Source organism: Carettochelys insculpta, chromosome 5, assembly GCF_033958435.1.
Source record: "Carettochelys insculpta isolate YL-2023 chromosome 5, ASM3395843v1, whole genome shotgun sequence".
NCBI lineage: Eukaryota > Metazoa > Chordata > Testudines > Carettochelyidae > Carettochelys > Carettochelys insculpta.
The window spans coordinates 83,594,408-83,608,217 of NC_134141.1; the positions used below are offsets into that span (position 1 = coordinate 83,594,408).

A 13,810-nucleotide genomic window follows, 5' to 3' on the forward strand; every position below is an offset into this window, starting at 1 on the left:
CAAAATAGACTCTATTTCCTGTCTTAACAGCACCTATTTAGAAATAGCTGTTTGGAAATAGGTGTCATTCCTCATGCAATGAGGTTTACCAATTTTGAAACAAGGTTGCATTGTGTAGATGCTAGGATAGACATTTCAAGATAATGGCTGTTATTTTGAAAGAACTGTGCTGTGTAGACCTACCCTTACGCACATATGGAACATGTGGTTTTATTATATCATTGTTTAATCTCTGATTGGGATGTTTATTATGTAGTATAAAATATTAATAAACATTTTAAAACATGGAATCCTGCTGGAGGGATATTTTATGTGTTTTGGAGAGAGGAGGGTGTTAGTATAACTGTGTGAAACCATGTCTTAGAACTGAGCAATGCCTGAGAAAATATGGGGGGGCTGTGATGGGACTATTGAGTAGGGGGAGAATAGGGTTATATGTGCAGTGCACAGTGACTGTGTGTGGGGGACCTGCATGAATGGGTGAGAGTCTCTTTCTCAAGAAACAGAAGCTTGTGGGTGGAGTTGTTGAAGTATTGCGATCCACATATTCAAAAATAAACTGCCTTAAAATCACAGGATTTTTGTATGCATTTTTATTTACCATATGGGTTTTAAGCCTTTAAAGTTAACTTGGCTTATGTGTTACAGGTTTTGCTCTGTAACCATGAGGGACCGAGTTACATTTTTTCAAGGGTCAGACTCTTAATGCTCACATGAAGAGGGTGTTTGGTCTTGCCTAGAGGGCAGGAGGCTGGACTTGATGACCTCCAGAGGTCCCTTCTAGCTCTATGAGATGTGTATCTCCATATACAATGTGTTATAATTGGAGATATAAATCTCCTAGAGCTGGAAGGGACCTTAGAAAGTTCTGTAGTCCAGTCCCCTGCCCCCTTGGCAGGGCCAAGCACTATTCCTGAGATCTATTTGCTCCAATCCCTAAAAATGGCCTCCTTGAGGGTTGAACTGATAACCTTAGATTTAACAGGCTCATGCTCAAGCCACTGAGCTATCCCTTCCATCAGTAGGAAGTGCTCTACTTTCAATGCCTATGAGAACCACCTGAAATCAAAGAAACATCTAGAATTTGAAAAAAAAGCTGTCCAGGCTGTTAACAAGAAGGTGGCAACCTTAAATGAGAAGAATGTGGAAAAAGGACTGGGCCAGGAGAGACTAAACAAAGATGCAATGAATACAGCTATTCAGCAAGCCATCAGGTCCCAGCCATCCTTGTCTCCAAAGAAGATGCCATTGCGCCCAACAGATGCAAGCCGCTCTCCACCATCTGCTGGAGGTCATTTGTCACAGAGCAGAAAGCGACTGGAAAAACCTCCTAGGCTACAGTGGTTTGAAGATCAGGCAAAGAAGCTGGCAAAGCAGGATGCAGGAGATGAGGATACGGAAGAAGGCTGGGAAGATGTACATTCTGATGAAGTTGGAGCCTCCGAAGATGAGCAGATGGAAGATGCAGTGAAGATGATCAACAGAAAACTGCTGCTGACACAGTACCACCCACAGACTTCTTGTTTTGTCATAACCATTCAAGCTCCCACATGAAATACTTAAGAAGCAATCCAGTGATGTGTGATCCTCTTAGAATGGTGCCTGGAAGAAAAGGAAACTCTGTAGTGGAGATCTGTTTGCATGTGGGACTCAAGGGACCTGGGTGGACTTTGTCTGGGATGGAAGGGATTTTGTGTATCCAGAATCTCAGTGAGTGGGGGATACTTAGGTGGGAGTGGGTTGTTTGTGATTGCAGAGGGGGCTGGAGTGAGGGCTATGTGCTTGTGACTGTGCAGTGGCTGGGAGCCAAGGGCGTGGGCTGTGTGCATTTGTGATTGTCACGATCTGGGAGACGGGCGTGGGTTGTGTGTTTGTGATTGTCAGGACCTGGGAGGTAGCGCTTTGTGTGCTTGTGACTGTGTAGGACCTGGGGGCCAGGGGAGTGGGCTGTGTGTTTGGATCGGGGAATGGAGTTGGGGCGTGGCAGCCATTTATTTCACTTTCTCCTCCATCGCGCACCAGGCCACATGTCCCAACGAGAGCCGCAGTTGCCAGGGTTACAGGCCTGTGGAGCTCCGCTGGCCGGCCCCGCCCCTAGTTCCGCCCCCGACCAATGGTATGGGCGGTGGCGGCGAAGCTCGATTCCCTTTGTTCGGCCATTGCGGGGGCCGAGGCGTCGCGTTTTCTCGTCGGGCGCTGAGACGCAGCGGCAGAGGACGGGCCGCTCGCCTGCCGGCGGGCTCTGGGATGGTGTGGGTAGGTGTGCGAGCGCCGCGAGGGACGGGCGGGGCAGCGGCAGCGGCAGCGCAGACACGCCCGGGATGTTGCCGCCTCAGGGGTGAGCGACATTAGCGGCTGCGCCCCAAGAAGGGGGAGGGAGCCCGGCCTGTCTAGCCCCCGGCTCTGGGCTCAGGCACAGGCAGCGATGCGGGGGCATGTCTTTGCTCTAGGAAGCCGGGGCCCTTGTGAGGCTGGGCTGTGGTGTGGAGTGCCTGCCGGCGCGGTGTTGCAGCCCGGGTGAATGCAGTGTCCAGCCTGCGAGCGTAACCCGCACATCCAAGAAGAGAAAGCTGCCTCTGTAACGACAGCGTCGTCTTCCTTTTCTTATTTGCCTTGCTCCCTTCACGGGGCTTGCCTGGCTCTCCCGCTCTCTAGATTTGGTTCTGTGGGCTTGCCCCTCTAAAGAGAAGCTGAGAGGAGCACGAAAGTCCATCACTGGTTCGGTTTATGTATTCAGCAGCCTCGGCTGATGGGACTTGTAAATACTTTGCGCCAACGGGGCAGTGAAATACAGAGGGCCGGTAGGTTTTTAACTTTGGTACTAAGTGGCTCGCCCTGTTGGTGAACTCTAGAGGTTGATGCTCCGAAGCTACCTCTCTCACGCACATTTGCTACCTTCAACTTCAGGAGCAGGGTTGCGAATTTGTAAACAAAATGCTGTACATCCGTGTAGGCACATAGACTGTGTTATCCAACCTGCAGGTGGCAGTTTGAGGAATTTTTCTCTGTACTTTCTTCCCTGTAACTGTTTAATTTTTTTATCTAGTGCTTATCTCCATAACTTTTGAGCACTAAATATATAACTTTGCCCTGAAAGACAATTGCAGCCTGTGGGGGAATTAGAATTTAACCCAGAGCGCAGTCCGGTATTTTAACCACAGTTTTTAAAGACTGGTGATATGTGTTTTGTTCATGAAAATCCTTTTTGCATGCCATATTAGAAACTTTGACAATCAGCTATTTTTGAGTTTTGCCTGGGAGAATGGAGTGGGGTGGGGTGAGTCATGTATCTACAGTGGGAGCAAACTATGCTTTTGTAATTATTTTTGTTTATAAAGTGGCTGGATAGTTGGCCATCTTTTGCCCCAGAATTAATCATTATACAAAACTCAAAAATATTTAAACACAAAATATAATTATTGGGAAAATTATGAGAATGTGAAATGGGTTAGAAAGTAATGTTTTTCATGCTTAAGTGCAGAAGTTGTAACTCGCATTAATATCATAATTTAAGAACCAAGTTCTGCCATCACATATACACAGAGTTCCAGGGTGAATATAAATTGATTTTAAAAATTTCAAAGAAGATATTTGTATTTCAATCAATTTTTTTGTTTTACGTCATCAATAAAATGCTAAATTTTCTCATTTAAAAACAAGTTAAAATTAAACTTCATCACAAACGTGATATACAGTCTTATAGAAATGCATAAATGGCTCTATCAAAACAAAAAAGCAGTCATGTAGCACTTTGAAGACTGACAAAATAATAATCTGAAGAAGTGGGTCTGTCCCACAAAAGCTCATCACCTAATAAATTATTTTGTTAGTCTTTAAAGTGCTACATGACTGCTGTTTTGTTTTGATAGAATACAGACTACCACGGCTGTCTCTCTGTCGCTATTCATAAATGGCTCTAGTTCGTCCAGTCTACTTACTAGTTCTTGCTTCTTGAAAGTTCTGGGCTTTCAGTTTCTCCTTTGCAGCAGACTAAATAGTAACATGGGCTAAGAGAGACACAAGTTGGATGAGTAACAGCGAGGAAGGGTCCTGTGGCACCCTATAGACTAACAGAAAAGTTTTGAGCATGAGCTTTCGTGAGCACAGACTCACTTCATCAGATGCTGGTCATGGAAAGCTGCAGAGTTGTTTTTGTTCTGTGCTTATTTGATAGTGGATCTTGGCCAAGCACAGCAGAGGAGTTAGTTAAGAGAGACAGTGTATAGGAAAGGGCAGAAGCAACGTAGAAAGAAACAGTGGAGAGGGTGGTAAAGAAAAAGGGAAGATGTTATTTAGCACACACATAGCTTCCGCTATTCCCCTACACTTTTGCCAGAGAAAAATTGTCATTGCTTTTGGGAGTAAGAGAGAACCTATCTAGGAATATGTTAAAACATTTTCCTTTTTTATCCATGGAACAAATTTCTTCAAGTGTAAACAATGCAAGAATAAGATGCAAGGCCCAGTTGCAAGAATGAAACCTTAAGGAAAACTATTATAGGGAGAAAACAGTTGAATATGTGGGTATGGCTGAGTTGATCAATTTAACTAATTCACTTTGCAATGCATCTTTTTTTAAGACTCTCTCTCTTTGGGCTTGTCTATGCTTGCCCCCAACTTCGAAGGGGGCATGGTAATCAGGGCGACTGGAGATTACTAATAAAGTGCTACGGTGAATATGCAGCACTTCTTTAGGCTAATTCTCCTCTGCGGCAACTTCTAAGGGTCAAACTTCAAAGTGCTGGCATGTGTGTAGCCGTGGGCACTTCAAAGTGCAAGTGCTACTTCAAAGTCTCTTTGTGTAAAGGAGTAAAGGGACTTCGAAGTAGTGCAGGCACTTCGAAGTGCCCACGGCTACATGCATGCCAGCACTTCATTAGTAATCTCCTGTCGCCCTGATTACTATGCCTGCTTCAAAGTTGGGGGCAAGTGTAGACGAGCCATTTTAGTATAAGTGTGATCTGACAAGTAAATTTCCAAGCTGTTTGCTATGTTGGATGTTGCTAGGACAAAAAAAGTTTATCTTAGGTTATCCATATGGCTTGTTTAATTAGTTAATTAGGTTTAGAATCTATTACTCAAGTATACAATACAGAAAGCTTCAGTAAAAGAAATCCAGAGTTGCCAGTTGCCACTGTGTCATTTTCTTATTTTATATTACATAATACATGTAATATATGTATTTTGGAGCATCATGACCACAGACCATAGTGGTGATATCATAAATCTATTCCCTGTCTTATTTCAGCATAACTCGGTTTTTCCAGGGGAAACCCCATACTATTCTTCATTACTAAAATACAGAAGTGACGGTTTGTTCAATGGGGCTCACTCCAATTAAGTGTGCTGTAAGTACAGTAAGCCTGAGCTTTTTTGGTAACGTGATTTAAATCAGTGAGGCTTTTTTGGTGATACAAAGTGTGATTTAAATTGCCTTGATTTAAATCAGTCCAGCCTGTGGTGAGCTCTCACTGAGTTCCCATTCCAGTCCTGAATCTGGACTGCAGCTGGATTGTACTTGGCATAGCCTGAGGGGAAGTGACTTTATGGTATTTTGGTAACTTTCAGATTCAGGAGGAAGTCTTTGTTTACATAACCACCGCAAGTCAACCTAAGGTACACAACTTCAGCTGCATGAATAATGTAGCCAGAGTTGACATACCATATGCCAGGTTACTGGGCATCTGTACCACAGGAGGTTGATGGGAGAAACTCTCCCATCAGCCTAACTTACTTTTCGTGTCAAGGTTAGAGTACAGGGGTCAACTGCAGAGCCCTTTTGGTGAATTTGGCAGGTCTTCAATAGGCCTGATTAATCAACCACCAGTGGCTTGATCTCAGAGCATGGATCCCTGCTGTCATGTAGTTGTAGCCTAAATGAAGCAACCTAGGTGACAGTGCTAATTTGTAGTCAGTTACTGTGTTTCCCTTTGGAGCTGTTCAGCAGTCCCAAGTAGTTTAAGTACTGTGCAATTTGGCCATGCTTCTGCCTATCCCATATCTCCTTTTCCCCATCATGCCCCTGGCGCACCCTAATGCCAGGACTACAAGGGGAGTTGACATAAGCCCATTATACTCGTTCTATACCAATCCCTGAATTTTTGCAGGGCTAGTGTACAGGGGCTGCAGTGGAAGCCATAATCCAGTCCTCTCTATCTGTCTGCATTGAGATTTTACATTAAAATCCCCCATGGGTGGAACTGCAATAATATAGTCCAGGTGCTGAAGATCTAGATAACAGGATGGTAAAAATGTTAGTAGCCGATACACATTAGCGTTATCAGCAGTGGAGCTTTACCTCTGATAGTGCAACAGTAGGGCTACATCTACACTTAGAGAAGACTTCGAAATGGCCATGATAATGGCCATTTCGAAGAATACTAATGAGGTGCTGAAATGCATAATCAGTGGCTCATTAGCATGCTGCTGGCTGCAGCACTTTGAAATTGCCGCTTTTTGCTCCTGTGCAGCTCGTCCACATGGGGATGCTTTTCGAAAGGACCCCGCCAACTTCAAAATCCCCTTATTCCTATCTGCTGAAGGAATATGTGATGATAGGAATAAAGGGATTTTGAAGTTAGTGGGGTCTTTTCGAAAAGGACCCCCGTCTGGATGAGCTGCGCGGAAATGAAAAGCGGCAATTTCGAAGTGCCGCAGCAGGCGGCATGCTAATGAGGTGCTGAATATGCATTTCAGCGCCTCATTAGTATTCTTTGAAATGGCCATTAACATGGCTATTTCGAAGTTTTCTCTAAGTGTAGAGATGGCCTAGGAGATTGAGACTATACGTATTTAAAGCTTGATGTAGGCAAGGTCTGATAGCCTCAACCATACATCTGAAGATTGTAACTCTGTCTTGCCATTTTTATCCCCAGCGATGGTGATTATTTGTTAAATTATTCCACTCTTGCAAGTTGTCTGTGGGGGTTAAAATTAAAATGCATCTAAAAACAGTGTAATGCTTTACCCACTGATTACTCTTCCCACTGTCTTAGAGTTAGAGCCCTGCCAGATTCTCAGCTTTGCAAAATGCATCCTGGACTGTGAAATCAATCCTGTGAAATCTGGCCTTCTGTGTTTTACACTAGCCTATAGAGATTCCATGGGAGAGATCAGTGTTTCTTAAACTGGAGGCCCTGCCTAAAAGGAAATTTCAGGGGGGAGCTCAAGGTTATTTTAGAAGGGTCACAGTATTGTCACCATTACTTCTGCACTGCCTTCCAGGATGCACAGCTGGAGAGCAGGGGTTCTAATGTTGACCATGTGCCCATCTCCGAAGGCAGCACCTTCCAGCAGCAGTGCAGAAGTAAGGGTGGGAATACTGTACCTATGTTGCCTTCAGGTCTGTATTGCTGCTTTAAGAACTGGATGGCCAGAGGTGGCAACTGCTGGCTAAGGGGCTAGCTCAGCAGGCAGCAGTGCAGAAGTAAGGGAGGCAATACCATACCGTGCCATTCTTCCTTCTGCGCAACTGCTGGCTGTAGCTCTATCTTCAAAGCTGGATTCTTGGCCTTCAGTTGTGCAAAAGTAAGGGTAGCAATACCACAACACCCATACAATAACCATGCAATCCCTACACAGCTCCTTTTTGGATCAGGACCAACTGTGCAGTTGTGTAGCTGCTCAGGAGAGAGAGATTCATGTGCTGCCCAGCTGATCAGCAGAGTGCTCACAGCCAGTTTGTTTTTTTTCTGCTGGTGGGGTACATTTACATTTGTCTCCATGTATATAAATATTTATTCTTCACATGAATGGAAAAGATTAGAGCGAACATTGATCAGGACGCCTACAATTATAAGACCATGAAACTTCAGATTTAAATGTCTGAAATTTTAAAAAATGTACCATATTTAAAATCCAAGGATGGTGAAATGGACTAAAATGGACTGTGAATTTGGTAGGGCCCTACTTACGGTAGTGGTGTGGGAAATCTTGAGTATTGTGTATAAAATATATTTGACTTATCCTCACAAACAAGTATAAAATGGCATCTTTTAATGAGGCAGAGAAGTAAATTAGTACAGCATATTTCTAGCCGTCAAAACTATTTTTCCTAAACCAAACTCAGTGTCAGTGTTGCCAGTTGATGAGTTACTGAAATAGATTTATAGTCTAGTATATATTGGATGGTTCTGAAGCTGTGAGTCTGAGTCTAGATTTTGTACTTAAAATCTGACACATGGTATATAATTTAAAACCTTTATATAAGAGTACATTTTATTCGGGTAGAATGTGGAAGCTTTCTGTTTAACTATTTCCCTGTTACACAGTCTAATTTTGTATAGCATCTTTCATACAAGCAGTTCTAAAATAACTTATAAAGTTGAAAGGTGTATAGCACTCTATGGAAAGGAAGACAAAGTGCTTGCCCTGAACATCTTCCAAACTAAATAATTTAACAAAAGTTAAATACAAAACTAGAGAGGGAGAGACTAAATAGAGACTAAAACAAAAACAAAAAAAATTTGCTCAGATTAGAAAATAGCTGAGAGGTGATGAGGGAAAGAAATGCAGAAAGACTGTTTCAATATCAGGATCTATAAATAATTCTCATCAAAGATTGTTTAGAGACAGACTTGCAGTATTGCAACCAAAGTTAAGTTTTTTAAACCAAACCAATTAGAAAAGAGGAAATTCCTGTGTAGACCTACTGAGTCCATGTCTACAGTGGCATGGCTATGGTGCTGTAACTGTATTGGCATAAAACATGTTGCATAGATGCAGCCTGCAGCTATGAAAGGAGGCTTTCTTTCACTTTAAGATGACCATCTCATCTGGTGATGAAAGCTAAGTCAACAGAAATATTCTTCAGTCTATCTAGCTTCTACACCAGCAAGTTAGGTTGGATTTTTCCACATCTGAGCACTGAAGCTTTGTTGAGCAGGCCTTATTTAGGTGCAAGAGTGACTTATATCCATTTAGCTTAAGTAAAATCCTCACATAGGCTAAATGACTATGAACTCTAAAATTGAAATGACTGTCTGTGCAGATGTTTGCCTGCACTTTGGTTAAATTATTTTTAAACCAGCACAACTTTCTGGTGTAGACAAGCTGTAAGGTACATTAGAGGAAATCAGGAGTGAGTCCAGTGAACTCCACTAGGTTACAAAATGTGAGATCAGCATAAAGGTCTGAGTGGCTGAAGGATGTCCAAAATCAGTAGTTAACAAAAAAAGGAGGTTTGAACTGTGTTTCAAAATAAATGGAGACCCAAATAGTAACGTTAGCATGAAGGTGATGTTTGTTCGTCTTTTTGTGTGTGGGTAAACTAGTTATCCTCATTATTTTGAATATATAGGTTGAACGTCTCTAATCAGGAATTGTCTCATACAGCAGCATCTGTAACTGAGCTTGATTTTAGTTAGCTGGATGACAACTTTATTGTGGGTATAGCCAAGTTTCCTGCGTTCACATAAAGCTTGTTTCTAGCCACCAGTCCTAATTTTGTGTTATGTGGAGATATTTAGCTGTAATTTACCCCAAAGTGTCTTTTAAGAGCCCAGCAATCAGTGGAAGTGTTGGTAATGCTGCTAGACAATATTGTTCTCTTGTGGTCTAGCAAATTCTCTCATTTGGCACCGGTCAGATCCTGAGGGTACTGGATTAGACAGGTTCAACCTGTGCTGAAATCTGGAAAACTGTGACTTTAGGAGGCCACAGGGATAATAATCAAACACAGGAAAGAGTTATTTCAAATGTATTTGTGATCTGTTTACCAAATTGAAATAGTAAATATAAATTAGCTACCTGTGTAGTGCGTATGGCCATACTGCATCAAACCAATGGTCCAGCTAGCCAGTGTTCTATCAGATGCTTCACCGGGAATGAACAGAATAGGGCAGTTATTGAGTGATCCATCTTACGTTGTCCACTCCCAGCATCTGGCAGTTGGAGGCTTAAGTACACCAACAGCATGGTGTTTCATCCTTGACTGTCTGAGCAGGTAGCTGTTGGTAGATCTGTCCTCCATGAATTTACCTAATTCTCTTTTGAACGCAGTTATACTTTGGCCTTTACATCTCTGGCAATGAGTTCCACAGATTTCCAGTGTATTGTGTGAAGAATTTTCTTAGGTTTGTTTTAAACCTGTGGGATGATCCATGAGTCTTGTGTTATCTGAAGGGATAAATAACTTTTGCACATTGTTCATGATTATATAGACCTCTATCATAGCCCCCTTATCTCATCTGTTTTCTAAACTGAAAGTCTGGTTATTTAAATCTCTTCATCTATGGAATATTTGCCATAGCTGTGTTGCCCTTCTCTCTGCTATGTCTACTCTAGGACACAATGTCGAAGTAGCCTAATTTGAAGTAAGAACTTCGAAATAGGCTACTTCGACGATAATCGTCTGCATGTCCTCCAGGGGTGGCAACGTCAACGTTCAACATTGAAGTAGCCCCGGAGAACATCGAAAAGAGCTGCCCCGGAAGGAAACACAGAGCGTCCACACACACAAGCCCCCTCTTTCGAAATAAGGGGCCAGGAAAGCCCCCAGACCGGGTCACAGAGCACACTAGCCCTTCCGGGGCAGCTGGGAGCTGCTCCCTTAAAGGGCCCCTCCCAGACACACTCAGCTTGCAGTGCATGAGCAGCCCTGTGTTGGTGATGCAAGCCTCGCAGACCTCGAGCCCGCAGACATGGACGTCCAGCAGCAGCTGGAAGCCCTACAAGCCGCCTCCCGCGGAGCAGCCGCCCTTCTAGATGCTGCCCGAGCAGCTGCCCAGCAGCTTCTGGAATGGGAACCCTCCCCAGGAGCACCAGGAGATGCACCCGACCATCGGGCCCTCCTCAACCTCCACCGCCGGGTGCCCCGCTGACTCTGGAGCTACCCCTCCAGCACTGAGTGGTGGGAGCACCTGGTTATGGGGGAATGGAATGATGAACAGTGGCTGTGGAACTTCCGCATGAGCTGGCAGACCTTCATGGAGCTGTGCCAGTGGCTCACCCCTGCAGTCAGGCACCACGACACCTGGATGCGGCGCGACCTCCCCGTTGAGAAGAGGGTCGCAATAGCTGTCTGGGATCTGGCCACTCCAGACAGCTACCTCTCCGTGGGACAGCAGTTTGATGTGGGAAAGGCCACAGTCAGGGCTGTCCTTATGGAGGTAAGGAGCCCTGGGGCTGAACCCCCTGCTGGGGAAGGAGGGCCTGGGTGCGGGGGGGCCGAGGAGGGGGGCCTGGGTGAGGGGGTCACACTCTGCAAACCCTCACAGGCACCTATGTTCCCTCCCCATAGGTGGTGCGTGCACTCAATGCCCTGCTGCTGAAGAGGGTCGTCTGAGTTGGGGACCTGGACGCGGCCGTCGAGGGATTCTCTGCCATGGGATTCCCCAACTGCTTTGGAACCCTTGATGGGACCCCCCAGACCACAGTGGTGGCCGCTATGTCAACAGGAGGGGTTACCACTCTGTGGTCCTGCAGGCCATGGTCGACAGCTGTGGCCGCTTCCAGGATATCTACGTGGGCTGGCCCGGCTCTACGCACAACGCCTGCATTTTCCAGAATTTGGGACTGTGCTGCTGACTGCAGGTGGGGACCCATCCCCCAGAGGGATCTCCCTCTGGGGGATACCACCACCATACCCGTCTGCCTTGTGGGGGATGCGGCATACCCCCTCCAGCCCTGGCTTATGCGGCCCTATACGGGCTACCTCTCTGATAGCCAGGAGTGCTACAACGCCCAACTCAACCATGCCCAACAAGTGGTCGAGCGAGCCTTCAGGCGCCTAAAAGGCTGCTGGCGTTGCCTCCTGGCACGCCTAGACCTGGGCCTCCCAAACATCCCCCAGGTTGTGGGGGCTGCTGCACACTCCACAACCTGGTGGAAAGCAAGGGGGAGGCCTTCGTGCAGGGCTGGGCACAGGAGGCCACAACAGCCTACCTCGAGCCAGCAGGCCCACCAGGACAGGCTCTGGGTCCAGGAGGCCCTAAGGGAGTACTTTGACCAGGGGGCCCAGTGAGCGACCCCGCCCCAGCACCCACACCTCACCCTCACCAAAAGCACATGGGACAAAGGTTTTTGGAAAAATAAAACTATCATTATTTTTACAAGAACAAAAATGTCGCCTCTTTTCAGCATATAAATAATATTAGCAAAAATAAAACAGATTCAATGAAAATAGTAACTAATATACAGTTGGGGACATCTCTAAAAACTGTTACGGGGGGGGTCAACTATAAATAACTATATACAGGGGTGGGGACAGCTATGTACAGGGGGGGAGACGTGGGCACGTTACATCGGCCCATCATTCTGGGGCGGCGGTGGAAGGGCGTGAGCCCCACCGCGTTCGGCTGGCCGGTCCCCCTGTCAGCTGGGGTCCCCGGCGAGGCCGGCTGGGGGGCGGGAGCATGGGGAGGTATGGCCGAGGCGGGTCCTCGGCCCTGGGTGGCTCTTGCTCTGAGGAGCTGGTGGGTGGGGCAGCAGGCGGGACATCGGGCGGGACATCAGGCGGGACAGCAGCAGGCAGGGTGGCGGGGAGGGCAGCACAGAAGACATGGGGGGGAGGCAGGCGGTCCACCAGCTCCTCAAATGTATTGGCCACCCTGTTGAATGTGGCCATGAATTCCTGCCAGGCCTCCTGGTGCCAGGCGGCCTCCCGCTCCTCGAATTGGAGCCTCCGCTCCATGAGGTCTGCCTGGCGCCAGAGGGCCGCAGCCACCTCCGGGTCATAGGTGGTGGTGCAGGGGTGGGCCCGTACTGGGGCAGGTGGTAACCATGGGAGGTGGTGCTCCGGTGGTCTGGGAGGGCTGTCAGGGACACGGATGGTGCGGCTACAGAAATAGGGGGAAAGGAGGAAGGGAGGCCGTGAGTACCCAGCCTTGACCCGTGGCCCACCCCGCATCCCCCCAAGGGCCTGTGTCCCCCTGCATCCATCCCCCATTGGTGCATGCACTGAGCCTGTGGGTGGCCCTCTCCAGTGGTCCGCCCCTCTCCCCTCCCACCGGGGGTGGGGCACGGCACTGTCCACGGGTGGAGGTGCTGCTGGGCACTGGTGGCTGTTGCACCGTCCCTGTGCTGTGGATTGCCCGGGCCATGTCAGGCTGGGGTGTTGTGGGGATGTGTGGAGCCCCCAGTCAAGTGGTGCCCCCGCCCCATGCTCAGGGGGTCTGTGCCCTGTGGGGTACATACCTGACGGTGCGTTGCCAGGCTCCGGAGATGCCCATGCAGCGTACACTCGGCTGGAGCTGCGGGACAGGATGTCCAGCACGAGCTCCCCCTCCTCGTTGGACCACTCAGTGGCTGGGGTGGAGGGTCCCGGCTCTAGCCGTGGTGGGGGCAGGGCTGGCCTCTGGACCTGACCCTGTCTCCGTGGCAGGCTGGGGCTCCTCGGCTGTGGCATCAAGGGTGGCTGAGGGGAGGAGGTGCCCTGGGGGCCCAGGATAGCCCTGAGCTCCCGGTAATAGGGGCAAGTGGCGGGGGCAGCACCAGACCGGCTGGCCGAGTCCCGGGCCCGGGCGTAACCCTGCTGCAACTCCTAGACTTTACTCCTGATGTGGTCAGGAGTGCGGGCAGGGTGACCCTGGGCAGCCAGGCCCTCGGCCAGCTGGGCAAACGCCTCCACATTCCGCCGCTTGCTCCCCGTGATGTGCAGCACCTCCTCCTTCCCCCAGAGCCCCAGCAGGTCTCGGAGTTCAGGGTCAGTCCAGGAGGGGCCCCGCTTTCTACTCCGCTGGCTGGAGGCCTGGGATCCCTGGGATGGCCCAGAGGGGGAGCTCTGGGGGCGCTCTGGAGGCTGGCTGGCTGGCTGCCATGATGGTGTCCGTCTGGCTGTGCAGGGACACCTTGTGGCAGGGCTGCTGTGCGC

General features: G+C 47.9%; 1 protein-coding gene across 2 annotated transcripts in view; it reads left to right on the forward strand.

Moving 5' to 3' along the window:
- The first annotated feature begins 2,178 nt into the window (after window positions 1-2,178).
- TNPO1 (transportin 1) overlaps window positions 2,179-13,810 on the forward strand; it is a 190,063-nt gene continuing 178,431 nt past the window's right edge. The window contains exon 1 of one of the 2 annotated variants that reach the window (XM_074995420.1): window positions 2,179-2,256. In XM_074995420.1, coding sequence (XP_074851521.1) covers window positions 2,248-2,256 — 9 coding nt within the window. In that variant the 5' untranslated portion in view covers window positions 2,179-2,247. Of the gene's footprint in view, window positions 2,257-2,314; window positions 2,339-13,810 lie in introns of those variants that run through there. The other variant, XM_074995421.1, reaches the window with a different exon arrangement.